The sequence below is a fragment of the Oncorhynchus keta genome, chromosome 2, assembly GCF_023373465.1.
Source record: "Oncorhynchus keta strain PuntledgeMale-10-30-2019 chromosome 2, Oket_V2, whole genome shotgun sequence".
In the NCBI taxonomy this organism is placed as follows: Eukaryota; Metazoa; Chordata; class Actinopteri; order Salmoniformes; family Salmonidae; genus Oncorhynchus; species Oncorhynchus keta.
This window is the reverse complement of record NC_068422.1, coordinates 38,101,694-38,120,578: the sequence shown is the minus strand read 5'-3', so window position 1 is coordinate 38,120,578 and position 18,885 is coordinate 38,101,694. Positions and strand designations below refer to the sequence as shown.

The window sequence follows — 18,885 nt, the reverse complement described above, 5'->3', positions numbered from 1 at the left end:
TGTTCAACCTCTCTTTCGTATGGTCCGAGATCCCTAAAGATTGGGAAGCTGCAGCGGTCATCCCCCTCTTCAAAGGGGGAAAAACTCTAGATCCAAACTGTTATAGACCTATATCCATCCTGCCCTGCCTTTCTAAAGTCTTCAAAAGCCAATTTAATAAACAGATCACTGACCATTTCGAATCCCACAGTACCTTCTCCCTAATGCAATCCGGTTTCCGATCTGGATTGCCACGCTCAAGGTACTAAACGATATCATAACCACCATCGATAAAAGACAATACTGTATTGCCGTCTTCATCGACCTGGCCAAGGCTGTCGACTCTGTCAATCAACATATTCTTATGGGCAGACTCAATAGCATTGGTTTCTCAAATGACTGCCTCGCCTGGTTCACAAACTACTTCCCAGACAGAGTTCAGTGTGTCAAATCGGAGGGCCTGTTGTCCAGACCTCTGGCAGTCTCTATGGGGGTACCACAGGGTTCAATTCTCGGGCTGACTCTTTTCTCTGTATATATCAACGATGTCGCTCTTGCTGCTGGTGATTCCCTGATCCACCTCTACGCAGAAGACACCATTCTGTATACATTTGGCCCTTCTTTGGACACTGTGTTAACTAACCTCCAGACAAGCTTCCATACAACACTCCTTCTTTGGCCTCCAACTGCTCTTAAATGCTAGTAAAACCAAATGCATGCTTTTCAACCGTCCGCTGCCCCCACCCGCCCACCCGACCAGGATCACTACTCTGGACGGTTCTGATCTAGTATTATTACAAATGACTACAAAATACCTAGGTGTCTGGTGAAACTGTAAACTCTCCTTCCGGACTCACATCAAACATCTCCAATCCTATAGCAAATCTAGAATCGGCTTACTATTTCACAACAAAGCCTCCTTCACTCGCCGCTGCAGTTACTGCACTTTTATTGCAGTTACAAAATTGCAATCTCTTTTTGTAAACAAAGAAAATATTGGCCACAAAATCAACATGTTTTTAGGCAATTTGAGTCTGTGGACTTGAAACCCATTGAAAGCATGTGGTTTTAATTGAACAGGGCAGTCCTGTGTTTTTGTGTGTTTCCAATTTCCACAATCCAGCTCTTCAGCATCCTCTCATTAAACAGCCTGCTGCACTGGTCTGCACTGCCAGGGCATTATCAGTGCCCATGGTCTTCCAATGCCTCAATTTAAACCAAGCTCCAGGATTTTAACTAGATGCGTACACAATACAACTTAACTACATATTATAGACCTTTCAGAAGACCAAGTCCACCACTTAAATTGTAATTATAAATACAGAACATATAGGCTATTTGTTATACATTCAAAACGATTATGCAATGTGCTATAGGCTAATGCAAGGGTGCAATCATCATTGCCAAGTTTGACTTACACTGTTATTTTGTCCGGACGAATGCACCATGGCTTGGTTATGAGCTGAATCCCCTGTGAGTGCGAACGTAGAACTAATGAGTTTCAACTCATCATGTTGCCCCGGGGTTGAGGCATCTTCACTGTTCCATCGGAATCCGGACCAAGTTGCTCTGCTCTCCGCTGTCTGGAAGCTACGCTTTCGTCTCCTTCCACGGCTCCTAAAACTTGCTCTAACCTTGTTTTTTGATAATTCACGTCGTTTAAGTATATTTTCTCTTCCAAAACAATTAATCTTATTATGTCTAGTGTTATTGACGGATACTTTATTGGGGGTGGCAGATGGAATATAAATGCCCGAGCCACTTTGATGCTGATAAAGCTCCTCAGAACTGGAAAGTTTCTCCCTGCTCTGACGTTTTTTAAATCCACGGTTGTTTGATTTATTTGCAAAGTGCTGCTCGGATTTACGCACCGAAATGACCTCCCCATCACCGGACACGCGCTCTAAATATTCCGCAACTTTGACTTCTTTACATCTGCCATTAAAGGGGTGACAACGTGGTGACTTCTCTGCTAACCCCACAATTTCATCCTCTGGTACTTTTCCAAATGGGTCAAATACCACTTCAGAGAGTTCACGTGGAGCCGGCTTGATAACCGGGAGTTGGCATGATGGAATGCACCTTATCTCCGTTTTGATCAAGTCCAGGGTGGAAGTTAGGGTAAAGAGCCACATCCACATAGCAATGTAACAATAAGAGCAACAGCCGGGTACGGTTGCCTCCATCCTTGGTTAAAGTTAGTCCGCTTTGAATTGTGTATTGTAGATAATAGAATACTTTTTAGGGTTTGATTATTATCTGTTGAATCGTTCGTTTCGGGAACGTAGGTTGATACGGTGCGCGAGGAAGTGCTCAAACAAGTAGTGATGCAAACGATGCACTGAGGAGGAGCTGGCGGTTAGATTCAGTCATGATAGGAGAGAAAAGAGAGGGGCTATATTTCCCATGTGCTTTCTTCCACATGATCTCAACCACGATAGAAAAATAATGATTGGAACATATTTACCATGATTACATTTCCATTTGAGGTGACTTACTGTTTAGGGGAATTTAGTCTCTGGATAACATAGAAAATTAGAAATGATTTTAGTCATATTTTAATAAGGAACAGCCCTTAAAACATACTGATGCATTGTTAATGATGCACTCCATTGGACCAATTGATGCATATAGGCTGCTTAATTTTTGTCAAGAAATTTTGGCTACACTTTCAAATCAACTTAGCCTATGTGTTTATTTTTGCTCAGAGCAGTCTTTGGGGACCTTAACTATGTCCACACTTTGTATTGTCATTAATATGTCATTAATAGACCAATTATAAGACATGTGTTCATAATTTGCAATTCCGTATTAGTATATTACATTTTCAAACGCAAGTAACATGGGTAAGAGTTATGATAGATCACTTATGAGGCATTTCTTAATGAATAGTAAATCAATAAATCATAATTATAAAAAAAAGAGTGTTATCTAGAACCTAAAGGGGTTCTTCAGCTGTCCCATTTAAATAACCGTTTTTGGTTCCAGGTAAAACAATATTGTGTTCAATGTAGAACCCTTTCCACATGGATCCCAAAAGGGTTCTTTCTACCTGGAACCAAAAACGTTTCTACCTGCAACCAAAAATGGTTTTCCTAAGGAGACAGCCCAATAAAACCTGTTTGGGATAGGGGGCAGCATTTTCATGTTTGGATGAAAAGCGTGCCACGAGTACACTTCCTGCTACTCTGGCCCAGAAGCTAATATATGCATATTATTAGTAGTATTGGATAGAAAACACTCTGAAGTTTCTAAAACTGTTTGAATGATGTCTGTGAGTATAACATAACTCATATGGCAGGCAAAAACCTGAGGTTTGTAGTTTTTCAACTCATCGCCTATCGAATATACAGTGCCTATGAGGTCATATTGCACTTCCTAAGGCTTCCACTGGATGTAAACAGTCTTTAGAACATTGTTTGAGGCTTCTACTGTGAAGGAGGGGGGAATGAGAGCTGATTGAGTCAGGGGTTTGCCAGAGTGGCATGAGCTGATCACGCGTGCACATGTGAGAGTGACCTGCATTCCATTGCAATTCTAAAGACAATGGAATTCTCCGGTTGGAACATTATTGAAGATTTATGTTAAAAACATCCTATAGATTGATTCTATACATCGTTTGACATGTTTCTACGAACTGTAATATGACTTTTTTAACTTTTCATCTGAACTTTCGCCTGGACTTGCCTGCGACTCGTGAGTTTGGATTTGTTTACCAAACACGCTAACAAAGGGAGGTATTTGGACATAAATTATGGACTTTATCGAACAAAACAAACATTTATTGTGGATCTGGGATTCCTGGGAGTGCATTCTGATGAAGATCATCGAAGGTAAGTAAATATTTATAACGTTATTTCTGACTTTTACTGACTCCACAACATGGCGGGTATATGCATGGCTTGTTTTTGTGTCTGAGAGCTGTACTCAGATTATTACATGGTTTGCTTTTTCCGAAAAGCATTTTTGAAATATGACAGTGGCTGCATGAATGAGAAGTATATCTATAATTCTGTGCATAATAGTTGTATCTTTTATCAATGTTTATTATGAGTATTTCTGTAAATTGATGTGGCTCTCTGAAAATTCGCCAGATTTTTTCGAGGCACAACATTACTGACCATAAAGCGTCAATGTAAACTGAGATTTCTGGATATAAATATTAACTTTATCGAACGAAACATACATGTATTGTGTAACATGAAGTCCTATGAGTGACATCTGATGAAGATCATCAAAGGTTAGTGATTCATTTTATCTCTATTTCTGCTTTTTGTGACTCCTCTCTTTGGCTGGAAAATGGCTGTGTGTTTTTGTGACTTGGCTCTGACCTTACATAATCATATTGTGTGCTTTTGCTGTAAAGTATTTTCGAAATCGGACACGATGGGTAGATTAACAAGAAGTTAAGCTTTAATTTGGTGTTTTGCACTTGTGAATGTATGAAAGTTACATATTTCAAAAAAATATTTTTGAATTTCGCGCTCTGCCTTTTCAGCTGAATGTTTTCGAGGGGTTCCCCTAGCCATAAAGAAGTTTTAACACCCGCCCAGTCGCACACATGTGCCGGAGGAAACATTGTTCAACTGACGACCGAGGTCAGATTGCAGGCGCCCGGACCGCCACAAGAAGTCACTAGAGCACGATGAGCCAAGTAAAGCCCCCCTGGCCAAACCATCCCCTAACCCGGGAATTGCCTTAGACCGCTGCGCCACTTGGGATGCCAATACAATACTTCTTTATGCAACAGGGATCTTATGTTTGTTTTCGTTAACACTTGACACCCAGCGTCATAACACATTATGACACCTACATAAGAGTGTCAAAACCCATATTTATTCAATTGTGTTTTTGCCCTAGCACTACACATCTGATTCAAATGATCAACTAATCACAAAGCTTTGCTAATTTGAATTAGCTGTGTAGTGTTAGGGAAGAAAGCAAAATGTGAGGACCGAGTTTGGGAAATGCTGGTCTACACACATAGGCCTATAATCACGATTGAAATTCCCAATCACCCATCCATCTGCATAAGGCTGATGTCTGATGCAGCATAACCAAAACAGATTGAGACATCTAGTGCACACTGCATTGCTAATGGCTGCAAATGAAAGACTTCTCTGTGCTGCTGACCCCTCCATGTAACAGGAACATGTCCCAGCTCAAGCAAAGAGATGGGGAGGACAGTTCAATATAGAGACGCTCTAAAGCATCAGTCAAGTCCAACCTCATCCTATTGATTAACTGTTACTCAAGACTAGAATGAAAGAGTTGGCATGGTGAGGATGGCTTCCACATCTAATAGAGCCCCAATGTTGGATTCAATCCAAGTAGTCATTGCACAGTATGAAGGATTTCATATATTATATTCTCTGGCCAATGTATTGCCATAATTCTGCATATTTTCAGCAACTTCATGCACAACTATTATGCTAATAAAGTGAATGATTGTTGTATTACTTTTACAGAATAGTATTTTAGAGTTTGACCTACTCATTATCTTAGCTGTGCTGGACACTCAGTCAGATTGGCAAATGGTAATTTCCAAAGATGACAACAGGTCATGAGCCAATTTTGAAAATGAACACAATAAGCATGCTTTTGTGTTAGCTCCTCAAACTTTTAGATAATAGGGTTTCAAAGGGGTTAAACCTTCTTAAGGATCTCTACAGATCGGTTTCCCACCCACGGGATGGTTGAGCTAATGTGTGCTAATGTGATTAGCATGAGGTTGTAAGTAAGAAGAACATTTCCCAGGACATAGACATATCTTACATTGGCAGAAACCTTACAATCTTGTTCATTTAACTGCACTGTCCAATTTACAGTAGCTATTACAGTGCAATGATACCATTCTATTGTTTGAGGAGAGTGCACAGTTATGAACTTGAAAAGTTATTTATTGTCCAATTAGGCACATTTGGGCAGTCTTGAAACAAAAATTTTAACAGAAATGATATGCTTCACTGGATCAATGCCATACAACACTCCTTTGTTCCTGTTCCCAAGAAAGCTAAGGTAACTGAGCTAAATGACTACCGCCCCGTAGCACTCACTTCCGTCATCATGAAGTGCTTTGAGAGACTAGTCAAGGACCATATCACCTCCACCCTACCTGACACCCTAGACCCACTCCAATTTGCTTACCGCCCAAATAGGTCCACAGACGATGCAATCTCAACCACACTGCACACTGCCCTAACCCACCTGGACAAGAGGAATACCTATGTGAGAATGCTGTTCATCGACTACAGCTCGGCATTCAACACCATAATACCCTCCAAGCTTGTCATCAAGCTCGAGACCCTGGGTCTCGACCCCGCCCTGTGCAACTGGGTACTGGACTTCCTGACGGGCCGCCCCCAGGAGGGTAGGCAACAACATCTCCTCCCCGCTGATCCTCAACACGGGGGCCCCACAAGGGTGCGTTCTGAGCCCTCTCCTGTACTCCCTGTCCACCCACGACTGCGTGGCCACGCACGCCTCCAACTCAATCATCAAGTTTGCGGACGACACAACAGTGGTAGGCTTGATTACCAACAACGACGAGACGGCCTACAGGGAGGAGGTGAGGGCCCTCGTAGTGTGGTGTCAGGAAAATAACCTCACACTCAACGTCAACAAAACTAAGGAGATGATTGTGGACTTCAGGAAACAGCAGAGGGAACACCCCCCTATCCACATCGATGGAACAGTAGTGGAGAGGGTAGCAAGTTTTAAGTTCCTCGGCATACACATCACAGACAAACTGAATTGGTCCACTCACACTGACAGCGTCGTGAAGAAGGCGCAGCAGCACCTCTTAATATATGCCATTTAGCAGACGCTTTTATCCAAAGCGACTTACAGTCATGTGTGCATACATTCTACGTATGGGTGGTCCGGGGAATCGAACCCACTACCCTGGCGTTACAAGCGCCATGCTCTACCAACTGAGCTACAGAAGGACCTCAGGAGGCTGAAGAAATTCGGCTTGTCACCAAAAGCACTCACAAACTTCTACAGATGCACAATCGAGAGCATCCTGGCGGGCTGTATCACCGCCTGGTACGGCAACTGCTCCGCCCTCAACCGTAAGGCTCTCCAGAGGGTAGTGAGGTCTGCACAACGCATCACCGGGGGCAAACTACCTGCCCTCCAGGACACCTACACCACCCGATGTTACAGGAAGGCCATAAAGATCATCAAGGACATCAACCACCCGAACCACTGCCTGTTCACCCCGCTATCATCCAGAAGGCGAGGTCAGTACAGGTGCATCAAAGCTGGGACCGAGAGACTGAAAAACAGCTTCTATCTCAAGGCCATCAGACTGTTAAACAGCCACCACTAACATTGAGTGGCTGCTGCCAACACACTGTCATTGACACTGACCCAACTCCAGCCACTTTAATAATGGGAATTGATGGGAAATTATGTAAATATATCACTAGCCACTTTAAACAATGCTACCTTATATAATGTTACTTACCCTACATTATTCATCTCATATGCATACGTATATACTGTACTCCACATCATCGACTGCATCCTTATGTAATACATGTATCACTAGCCACTTTAACTATGCCACTTTGTTTACTTTGTCTACATACTCATCTCATATGTAGAGCGTCTGCTAAATGACTTAAATGTAAATGTATATACTGTACTCGATACCATCTACTGTATGCTGCCCTGTACCATCACTCATTCATATATCCTTATGTACATATTCTTTATCCCCTTACACTGTGTATAAGACAGTAGTTTTGGAATTGTTAGTTAGATTACTTGTTGGTTATCACTGCATTGTCGGAACTAGAAGCACAAGCATTTCGCTACACTCGCATTAACATCTGCTAACCATGTGTATGTGACAAATAACATTTGATTTGATTTGATCAGTTTACAACATTGCACAAACACTGTTGCCATCTAGTGGCCAAAATCCAAATTACGCCTGGGCTGAAATAATACAGTATGGCTTTTCTCTTGCATTTCAAAGATGATAGTGCAAAAAAATAAAGTTGTTTTTTCTTTGTATTATCTTTTACCAGATCTAATGTGTTATATTCTCCTACATAAATTGCACATTCCCACAAACTTCAAAGTGTTTCCTTTCTACCCTTTCTAAAGTCTTCGAAAGCCAAGTTAACAAACTGAACACCGACCATTTCGAATCCCACCGTACCTTCTCCGCTATGCAATCTGGTTTCTGAGCTGGCCATGGGTGCACCTCAGCCCCGCTTAAGGTCCTAAATGATTTCATAACCACCATCGATAAAAGACAATACTATGCAGCCGTCTTCATCGACCTGGCCAAAGCTTTCGACTCTGTCAATCACCACATTCTTATCGGCAGACTCAGCAGCCTTGGTTTCTAAAATGACTGCCTCGCCTGGTTCACCAACTACTTCTCAGATAGAGTTTAGTGTGTCAAATCGGAGGGCCTGTTGTCCCGACATCTGGTAGTCTCTATGGGGTTGCCACAGGGTTCAATTCTAGGGTAGACTCTTTTCTCTGTATACATCAATGATGTTGCTCTTACTGCTGGTGATTCTCTGATCCACCTCTACGCAGACAACACCATTCTGTATACTTCTGGCCCATCTTTGGACACGGTGTTAACAAACCTCCAGACGAGCTTCAATGCCATACAACACTCCTTCCGTGGCCTCCAACTGCTCTTAAACGCAAGCAAAACCAAATGCATGCTCTTCAACCCATCGCTGCCCCCACCCGCCCTCCCGTCTAGCATCATTACTCTGTACGGTTCTGACTTAGAATTCGTGGACAACTACAAATACCTAGGTGTCTGGTTAGACTGTAAACTCTCCTTCCAGACTCACATTAAGCATCTCCAATCCAAAATTAAATCTAGAATTGGCTTCCTATTTCACAACAAAGCATCCTTCCCTCATGCTGCCAAACATACCCTCATAAAACTGACTATCCTGCCGATCCTTGACTTCGGCGATGTCATTTACAAAATAGCCTCCAACACTCTACTCAGCAAATTGGATGTAGTCTATCACAGTGCCATCTGTTTTGTCACCAAAGCCCCATATACTACCCACCACTGCGACCTGAATGCTCTCGTTGGCTGGCCCTCGCCTCAAATACGTCACCAAACCCACTGGCTCCAGGTCATCTATAAGTCTTGCTAGGTAAAGCCCTTTTTCTCCTTTGCAACCCAGTATCTCTACTTGTACATTCATCTTCTGCACATCTATCACTCCAGTGTTTAATTGCTGAATTGTAATTATTTCGCCACTATCGCCTATTTATTGCCTTACCTCCCTAATCTTATTACATTTGCACACACTGTATATAGACCTTTCTATTGTGTTACTGACTGTACGTTTGTTTATCCCATGTGTAACTTTGTGTTGTTTGTGTCGCACTGCTTTGCTCTATCTTGGCCAGGTCGCAGTTGTATATGTGAACTTGTTCTCAACTGGCTTACCTGGTTAAATAAAAGGTTAAATAAAAAAATAATAAAATGGTATCAAGAATATGAATATCCTTTCTTCGCATCCTGAGCTACAGGCAGTTAAATTTGGGTATGTCATTTTAGGCGAAAGTTGAAAAAAGGAGCGGATCCTTAAGAGGTTTTAATAAAGGTGTATGTCAATGTATGCTCAATACAAAAGTATAATCAACTCATCGAGGCTCTGTCACAAAAATGGAAGATGTAATTACTTAGAAGAGAAAGGAATTAATTCGTCTGCCGTCAATCGAAAACATGCACGGCTTAAAATGAGTAGTATTAATCGTAAAATGTATCAGTTCCACTTATGTTTGAGAGGTTTGACAACTATTGACAACATAATATTCAAGTTAGTTGGGAACAGATTTTTGATTTCCCAACACCGTCGGGTTTATGAACTGATATTAAAAAAAAACATTTGATGCATCAATCCATTATTTTCAGTAGCAATGGTGAGACATCACAGTCAAATAGAAAGATCCTTTGTAAATGGAAATAGTAAAATGGTAATATACTGGGAAAGACGGGCTAGTTTGTGGACATCTGAGCGATGGAATTAAGATTAGAGGTATTGGTTGATTTGATGATGCACTTGGATTTTAGTATATGTAGGAGGAGGCTATACAGGGGTATGTCATCAAGGCAAAGGGTGGCTACTTTGAAGAATCTCAAAGAATATATATATTTTGACCTGTTTCAAACTTTTTTGGTTACTACATGATTCCATATGTTTTATTACATTGTTTATATGTCTTCACTATTATTCTACAATGTAGAAAATAGTCAAATAAAGAAAAACCCTTGAATGAGTACGTGTCCAAACTTTATACTGGTACTGTACGCATACTGAATTGTAATGTTTTTCATTTGGTCCTCCAACCAGGGGAGGGGGTGTTAGGAAAAAAAAGAAGGGGATTAGAAATTATTTTATTTTATAGAATAATCTGTCTGGTAATATCATATCTGATCTATAATATATATAATTACAAAAAAATATTGGTCTATTTTTTTTCTTATTAGTAATCTACATTATTCATTTCACTCCAACATTTGAGTCTAAACAAAAACCATGCTTACTGGGACCATAAATATAAGAGACTGCATCACTACCTGTGGACTGCAGTCAACACAGGGAGTTACATTGGATGTTCATTTAATCATCCAGTTAGATGGGAAGTGCAGTTACAAACATGATTTTCTTATTTTTTTGTACAATATTTCCACACTATGAGGTTGAAATAACACTCTGAAAATGTGAAAATTATGATGCCCTTTTTGTGTCAGAGCTGTCCCTGGAATTTCAGCCTGTTCAGGTGGGATAGAGTTTTTGGCCCAGATCATGACGTCACAGTCTGATCTGATTATTCTGACCAATGACCAGTCACCTTTTATTTGTGTATCCTCCAATTTTGAAGGGGTAAACACTCTAGGCTTTAGATCGTATCCACCAGTCAGGGCTGTTTATATAAATATATTTACATTTGTATCAACACCCACACGCTCAGACTGAGCATTTCAATGGCAAAAGGAGGCTCATGGTAATAAATTACGAATATATTTGTTATATAAACACACACACAGTTATTTACTTACATTGATGATTTTAAAATATGTACTGTATTAAAAAGAATGCACGGGGGCTTTAAGCATGAATTTACTAATAATGAGAGTTAGTGATTTTGTGAAATTAAAACACAGTTCATCCACGGACAATTGCAGTGTCATCATGCCTTCTGACAAAAGCTCTGACATCAATTATTATCATTATTGCATATTTTTTTTATTGAATTCATGATATGTCTATTTTACTTAATCAAAACTGTCAAAAGCAACATAGTCGTGTGACTTTTTAAAACACAGAGGGAACAAAGTTCTCACAACCAGTATTGACCATTTTAATGCATGTTTTGTCATGTCTTGTTGCCTTGTTTCTAGAAATGGCTGTAATGAGTCAAGCGATGGTTAACTTTTAATTGAGGGTAAATATTTTTTACGTGCCTTGTTGTTTTCAACCCGGTGGAGCAGCGTAGACGTTAATGGTGGCTGTTAAACCTAAAGGTTGATAATGATGTAATTTATGCTCAAGAGGCAGTTTGGAATGCTAATCCGCTCATGCTTTCAATCATAGCCCGCTCGCAATATCATAAAATATTTACTTTCTCAGGAACCCTATTCTGTGTGCTGGTGCAAAATCCTCAGCCTATTGGAGAGGTAAAAATATAGACTCATATACCCTACAGTGCTCCTCTGCCATATTGGGATCCTGTCAGGGACATTTAAAATGCTCTGTGATTTTGTCAGATTTCAAATGTCTAACCTTTCCATCTTAGATACTTCACAGTATTAAATATAAGAGGCGCCCCCCCCTCTCCCCCCCCTCCCGGTTTCTTACAAGCATGCTGTTTTGATCTCTAAGGTTGTGATATATGCTTTGGTTAATAATTGATGTCAAGTATGATGTTTCTCTCAATCCTCCTTCATAAGGCTCAAAAAGGACATTCCTGAAAACGAGAGGGATCTCCTGAAATATGAAATATTTTACTTAGTGAATGACTGATGCACTGTGTGGGAGTTGTCTCTAATGGTAATTCAGCAAACCTCAGTGGTTTATTGGGCTGTCATGGCCTTTAGATTGCTCAGGATAGACTAGGATGACCTCATTAAAGGTCTAACATATGGAGCTAGCAACCTGTGCACTGGACTTTCTGCAAGAGTTTTTGCAGGAGAAAAAACAAAAGTGTCACTCTCCTTGTTTATATTATGTCTCGCATGACTAATTAGGCAGGCGAAAAAGTCTGAAAACCTCAATTTAGCCACAAGGAACCTTCTTTCACTGGAGCTACACAAAACTCTGAGACTACAGTAAGCATACTCAGGGCCAGGCTGGAATTACTTCTGCTCCACAAGAAGCCCCCACTATAGTGGAGAGGAGAGGGAAAAAACAAAGCAACATAAGACCTGAGGCTGTTGACTTAAAGAATGGAACACAGAGAGAGCAGTAGGGCTGGTGTATATCATACTCAGTTACAAAACGGCAACTGTAATCTGTTACGTTTCCAGCAAAAAATATTGTAATCAAATTACAGATACTTTTGAGTGTCACAGCATCATTGGACTGAGCTTGTTGTCATTGCAGGCAATCTCAACGCTGTGTGTTACAGGGAAGACATCCTCCTCCCGCATGTGGTACCCTTCCTGCAGGCTCATCCTGATATGACCCTCCAGCATGACAATACCACCAGCCATACTGCTCCTTCTGTGCGTGACTTCCGGCAAGACAGGAATGTCAGTGTTCTGCCATGGCCAGCGAAGAGCCCGGATCTCAATCCCATTGAGCGCGACTGGGACCTGTTGGATCGGAGGGTGAGGGCTAGGGCCATTCCCCTCAGAAATGTCCGGGAACTTGCAGGTGCCTTGGTGGAAGAGTGGGGTAACATCTCACAGAAAGAACTGGCACATCTGGTGCAGTCCATGAAGATAAGATGCACTGCAGTCTCAGTTGTTGAATCTTGTTATGTTCATACAAATATTCACACATGCTAAGTGTACTGAAAATAAATGCAGTTGACAGTGAGATTTTTTGCTGGGTTTATATACAGTATATACACTACCTTTCAAAAATATTGATGTCACTTAGAATTGTCCTTGTTTTTGAATGAAAAGCACATTTTCTGTCCGTTAAAATAACATCAAATTGATCAGAAATACAGTGTAGACATTGTTAATGTTGTAAATTAATATTGTTGCTGGAAACGGCAGATTTTTAATGGAATATCTACATAGGCGTACAGAGGACCATTATCAGAAATAATCACTCCTGTGTTCCAATGGCACGTTGTGTTAGCTAATCCAAGTTTATGATCTTAAAAGGCTAATTGATCATTAGAAAACTATTTAGCAATTATGTTAGCACAGCTGAAAACGGTGTTCTGTTTAAAAAAGCAATAAAACTGGCCTTCTTTAGACTAGTTGAGTATCTGGACATCAGCATTTGTGGATTCGATTACAGGCTCAAAATGGCCAGGAACAAAGAACTTTCTTTTGAAACTTGTCAGTCTATTCTTGTTCTGAAAAATGAAGGCTATTCCATGTGAGAAATTTAAAAGAAACTGAAGATCTCGTACAACGCTGTGTACTACTCCCTTCAGAGAACAGCGCAAACTGTCTGTAACAAGAATAGAAAGAGGAGTGGGAGGCCCTGGTGCAAAACTGAGCATGAGGACAAGTAAATTAGAGTGTCTAGTTTGAGAAACAGATGCCTCACAAGTCCTCAACTGGCAGCTTCATTAAATAGTAACCTCAAAACACCCGTCTCAATGTCACAAGTGAAGAGGCGACTCAGGGATGCTGGCCTTCTAGGCAGAGTTTCTCGGCCCAGTGTCTGTTCTTTTGCCCATCTTAATATTTTATTTTTATTGGCCAATCTGAGATGTGTCTTTTTCTTTGCAAACCTGCCTAGAAGGCCAGCATAATTTTAATATCAAGGATGGTCACCCCTTGCATCCATAGCTCTGTTTAATAATCTGACAGTGGTTACATTTCTCCAGGCCCATTCTTCAGTTTTTTTACCAAAACAGAGGCGGGGAAACAATTTTGTTATTGTTTTATCTGTGGGTTCGCTCTTTACACAGCTGCATATTATCAAGATATCAAAATGTCACCAACAATATTGTAAACAATAGGCCAAAATCAAACGCAGCAAATGGCATTCATTTTTCACATGTAAATGGTACTTTTCAGTAGTGCTCAAAGCATGCCATTCCATGAGCGCAGCATTTAATTTTCAACTCAAATCAATGAGCCCAATCAGTCCTCCATGACAACAAAATCCTAAACACCACAGTAGGGCTGGCTGATAAATCCTTAGTTTTGGGGTTATGCTCAGATAAATCAACTTGGCTAATCTATGCTTCCATTTTTACAGGTCCTATTCTTGAAGATCAAGGGTTATAATATTTATCGGAATGATTGGAATTCTGCTAGACTTTGGTTTTTAATGTTAAGATATAATTTAATCGTGTTATTATATGTAGTCGGAAGCAATGGGTTAGAAGAAGCCTACATAACCCATAAAGTAAAATGTAACATCCATATATAATAATATGGCCAGCTAGGTAAACTTTAACATTGATTTATCCTGCAATAGATGTCATTCAATTGGGAACATTCATTTTTGTCTTCTTCTCATGCCTCTTAAGCGGAAAGTAATCTAAACGTAACTGAATGTTAATCAAGTTACTGAGTTTGGGTAATCCAAAAGTTAAGTTAATGATTACAATTTTGGACAGGTAACTAGTTACTGTAATGGATCATGTTCAGAAAGTAACCTACCCAACCCTGATCACACTACATCATAGTGAACTCCCAAAGCTGTTTCTAATGGGACACTTAAGAGGGAGGGGAGTGACTGACTGTGTTCAACCCAGCGAGAAGTGGATAGAGGGAGGACAAAGAGATGAGAGGACACTGTCTAACCTGGTTGAAGGCAACAGATCAAACAAGATGGCACTGTACTCGTGTCCACCACTTTAAGGCCTCAGAGAATGTTGGTGTGATGCAAGAAAAAAACTATCTATCTCTAAATAAGCTTCTCAGAAGTTCATATCATATCAAACATGAAAATGGCGCCGGAAGAAATGGCAGCGGTTTTACGGGCGCCCAACCAATTGTGCTATTATGTGGGTTTTTTTCGCGTTATTTGTAACTTATGTTGTACATAATGTTTCTGCAACCATATCTTACGGCAAAAAAAAAAGCTTCTGGATATCAGGACAGCGATCGCTCACCGCGGATTAGACGAAGATTGTCTTGCGCGTCTTGTTTTTGAAGAAACATTCTCTAATCACCCTGCAGGGCCGACATCTATGTTATTTGCAAGAGGAAGCGACGCAGGTACAGAGGACAAAGAGCCGGATGCCTGGTCAGGATCCGAAAAAGGCGAGTGGGAAAGCTGCCGTTACCGCCAACACTACTCGCCAACACTACTCGCCGACACTACTTGCCAACAAGCAATCATTGGACAATAAACTAGACGAGGTACGATCACGAATAATCCTACCAACGGGACATCAACAACTGTAATATCCTATGTTTCACAGAATCATGGCTGAATGACGACATGGATATTCAGCTAGCAGGATACAAGCTGCACCGGCAAGATAGAACAGCACACTCCGGTAAGACAAGAGGGGGGGGGGAGGGTCTGTGCATATTTGTAAACAACAGCTGGTGCACGAAATCGAAGGAAGTCTCCAGATTTTGCTCACCTTAAGTAGAGTATAATGTGATAAATTGCAGGCCACACTACTTGCCTAGAAAGTGTTCCGCTATACTTTTCGTGGCTGTTTATTCACCACCACAGAAAGATGCTGGCACTAAGACCGCACTCAGTCAGCTGTATAAGGAAATAAGTAAACAGGAAACCACTCATCCAGAGGCGGCGCTCCTAGTGGCCGGAGACTTTAATGTAGGGAAACTTAAATCAGTTCTACCAAATTTCCATCAACATGTTAAATGTGCAACCAGAGGGGAAAAAATTCTAAATCACCTGTACTCCACAGACAGAGACGTGTACAAAGCTCCACAACCACAACTCTATCCTTCTGATTCCTGCTTACAAGCAAAAATTTAAGCAGGAAGCACCAGTGACTCGGTCAGTAAAAAAGTGGTCAGATGAAGCAGATGCTATACTACAGATCAAATCAAATCAAATGTATTTATTTCGCCCTTCGTACATCAGCTGATATCTCAAAGTGCTGTACAGAAACCCAGCCTAAAACCCCAAACAGCAAGCAATGCAGGTGTAGAGGACTGTTTTGCTATCACAGACTGGAACATGTTCCGGGATTCTTCCGATGGCATTGAGGAAAACACCACATCTGTCACTGGCTTTAATAATAAGTGCATTGAGGACATTGTCCACTCAGTGACTGTACATACATACCCCATCCAGAAGCCATGGATTACAGGCAACATTCGCACTGAGCTAAAGGGTAGAGCTGCCGCTTTCAAGGTGCGGGACTCTAACCCAGAAACTTACAAGAAATCCTGCTATGCCCTGCGACGAACCATCAAACAGGCAAAGCATCAATACAGGGCTAAGATTGAATCATACTACACCGGCTCCGACACCGGCTCTGACGCTCGTCTTATGTGGCAAGGCTTGCAAACTATTAAAGACTACAAAGGGAAGCATAGCCGCGAGCTGCCCAGTGACACGAGCCTACCAGATGAACTAAATCACTTCTATGCTCGCTTCGAGGCAAGCAACACTGAGGCATGCATGCGCGCATCAGCTGTTCCAGGTGATCACGCTCTCCGTAGCTGACGTGCGTAAGACCTTTAAACAGGTCAACATACACAAGGCTGCGGGGCCAGACGGATTACCAGGACGTGTGCTCCGGGCATGTGCTGACCAACAGGCAGGTGTCTTCACTGACATTTCCACATGCCCCTGATTAAGTCTGTAATACCAACATGTTTCAAGCAGACCACCATAGTCCCTGTGCTCAATAACACAAAGGCAACCTGCTTAAATGACTGCAGACCCGTAGCACTCACGTCTGTAGCCATGAAGTGTTTTGAAAGGTTGGTAATGGCTCACATCAACACCATTATACCAGAAACCCTAGACCCACTCCAATTTGCTTACCACCCAAACAGATCCACAGATGATGGAATCTCTATTGCACTCCACACTGCCCTTTCCCACCTGGACAAAAGGAACAAAAGGAGAATGCTGTTCATTGACTACAGCTCAGCGTTCAACACCATAGTACCCTCAAAGCTCATCACTAAGCTAAGGATCCTGGGACTAAACACCTCCCTCTGTAACTGGATCCTGAACTTCCTGATGGGCCGCCCCCAGGTAGTGAGGGTAGGTAGCAACACATCTGCCACGCTGATCCTCAACACTGGAGCTCCCCAGTGGTGCATTCTCTTCTCTCTGTACTCCTTTTCCACGACTGCATGGTCAGGCACAATCCAACACCATCATTAAGTTTTGACGACACAACAGTGGTAAGCCTGATCACAGACTCCACAAGAGTCAAAACACTTAACCCGCTGCCTGTATTGCCTTGCACCTTATCTCTCAGTAATGTATTTGAAGTCATTATTTGAAAAGGCGATCATCTCTTCAGCTGCCCCAGATGTGTTGCGGGTACTAATTGAAGTGGAAGTCTCAAGCGTCATTCACTAAAATGAGCTAGCTCAAAAACTCATTCAACGCAACATTGATACTAGGACAGTGCCATGACTGGTTGAATGTCTTTCGTATTCAGTCTTCTGACAGAAAAGACAGGATTAAATATGTAATAATCTGTGGTTAAATCACAGGATTATCTTCGTATGGGAGGCATAGCTGTGAGTTTGGAGGTGATGCTGAGTCTGATCCATAGCCAGAGATCCTGCTGCAGTAAAGGTAGATGTTTGTTGGAGCAGAGGGGAGGAGGGGTGGACACTGTGCATGACTAATGCCCTGGCATTTCTTCCTTCATTGCCTTTTTGTTTTGTCCTCTTCTGTTTAGACAAAACAACATTTTCAACAATACTTTTTCAATCTTGTCTCATTACTGCTACTCCCCAACGGGCTCGGGAGGCGAAGGTCGAGCCATTCCTCCGAAACATGATCTGCCAAACTATGCTTTAACATTGCTGGTGTGAAAAAATTGTACCATCCTTATTTACAGTCACTCATAAACAAGATAAGTTCCTAATACATTGTTTTTCAAGAAAATTGGTCTTTCCTCTGTCAGTACATTGGAGTTTAACTCTATTATTTGCTATAATATTTGGAATTGTAACCAACTCTGTATGAATACCGTTGTCAATCCACCAGAAATGGTTAGTTTCAATGTGCATAACAGCAAAAAGCCCCCATTTGAACATTGGATGTGTGTCTTAGCAGCCTGCTGGTAAAACCATTTGGATTTAAATATAATAGATTCGGTCAAATGGATGCTTTAATTGAGAGATTTAATGTCTTCATTTTTTATTTGTTTAACCCTACAAACCAATTATATAAACTTTCCTGTTTAACTGTGTGTCTGGTTTGCCATTCCACATGAAATGTTCAAAATAATTGCCACACAACTTGAAAAACAGATTCTCCTGGAGTTGGTAGAGCCATGAATACATACTTAAACTGCGATATCACTAGAGAATGAATCACTGTAATTTTCCCGTAGATGGGCAGGTTTTTCCCTCACCATGGTTTCAAGATCTTTTCTATTTACTACGCTTTCTATCAAAGTTAATAGATCGTTAGACTTTTCCGGAATATGTACACCAAGCACATCGACTTCACCATCCGCCGATTTAATTGGGAGACCACATAGCAATTTAAAGTTTGTACATTTTAGAGACCCAATCCTTAACATAATAAACTTATCATAGTTGGGTTTTAGTCCAGAGAAACTGGAGAAAATATCCAG

At 41.3% G+C, this 18,885-nt stretch overlaps 1 protein-coding gene across 1 annotated transcript in view; it reads right to left on the bottom strand.

Annotated features, from left to right (window-relative positions):
* The window catches only part of LOC118400139 (VPS10 domain-containing receptor SorCS1-like), a 96,742-nt gene extending 94,462 nt beyond the window's left edge, over window positions 1–2,280 (bottom strand). Inside the window, exon 1 of the mRNA XM_035796671.1 lies at window positions 1,398–2,280. Coding sequence (XP_035652564.1) covers window positions 1,398–2,165 — 768 coding nt within the window. The 5' untranslated portion in view covers window positions 2,166–2,280. The remainder of the gene's footprint in view (window positions 1–1,397) is intronic.
* Between the last annotated feature and the right edge of the window lie 16,605 nt (window positions 2,281–18,885).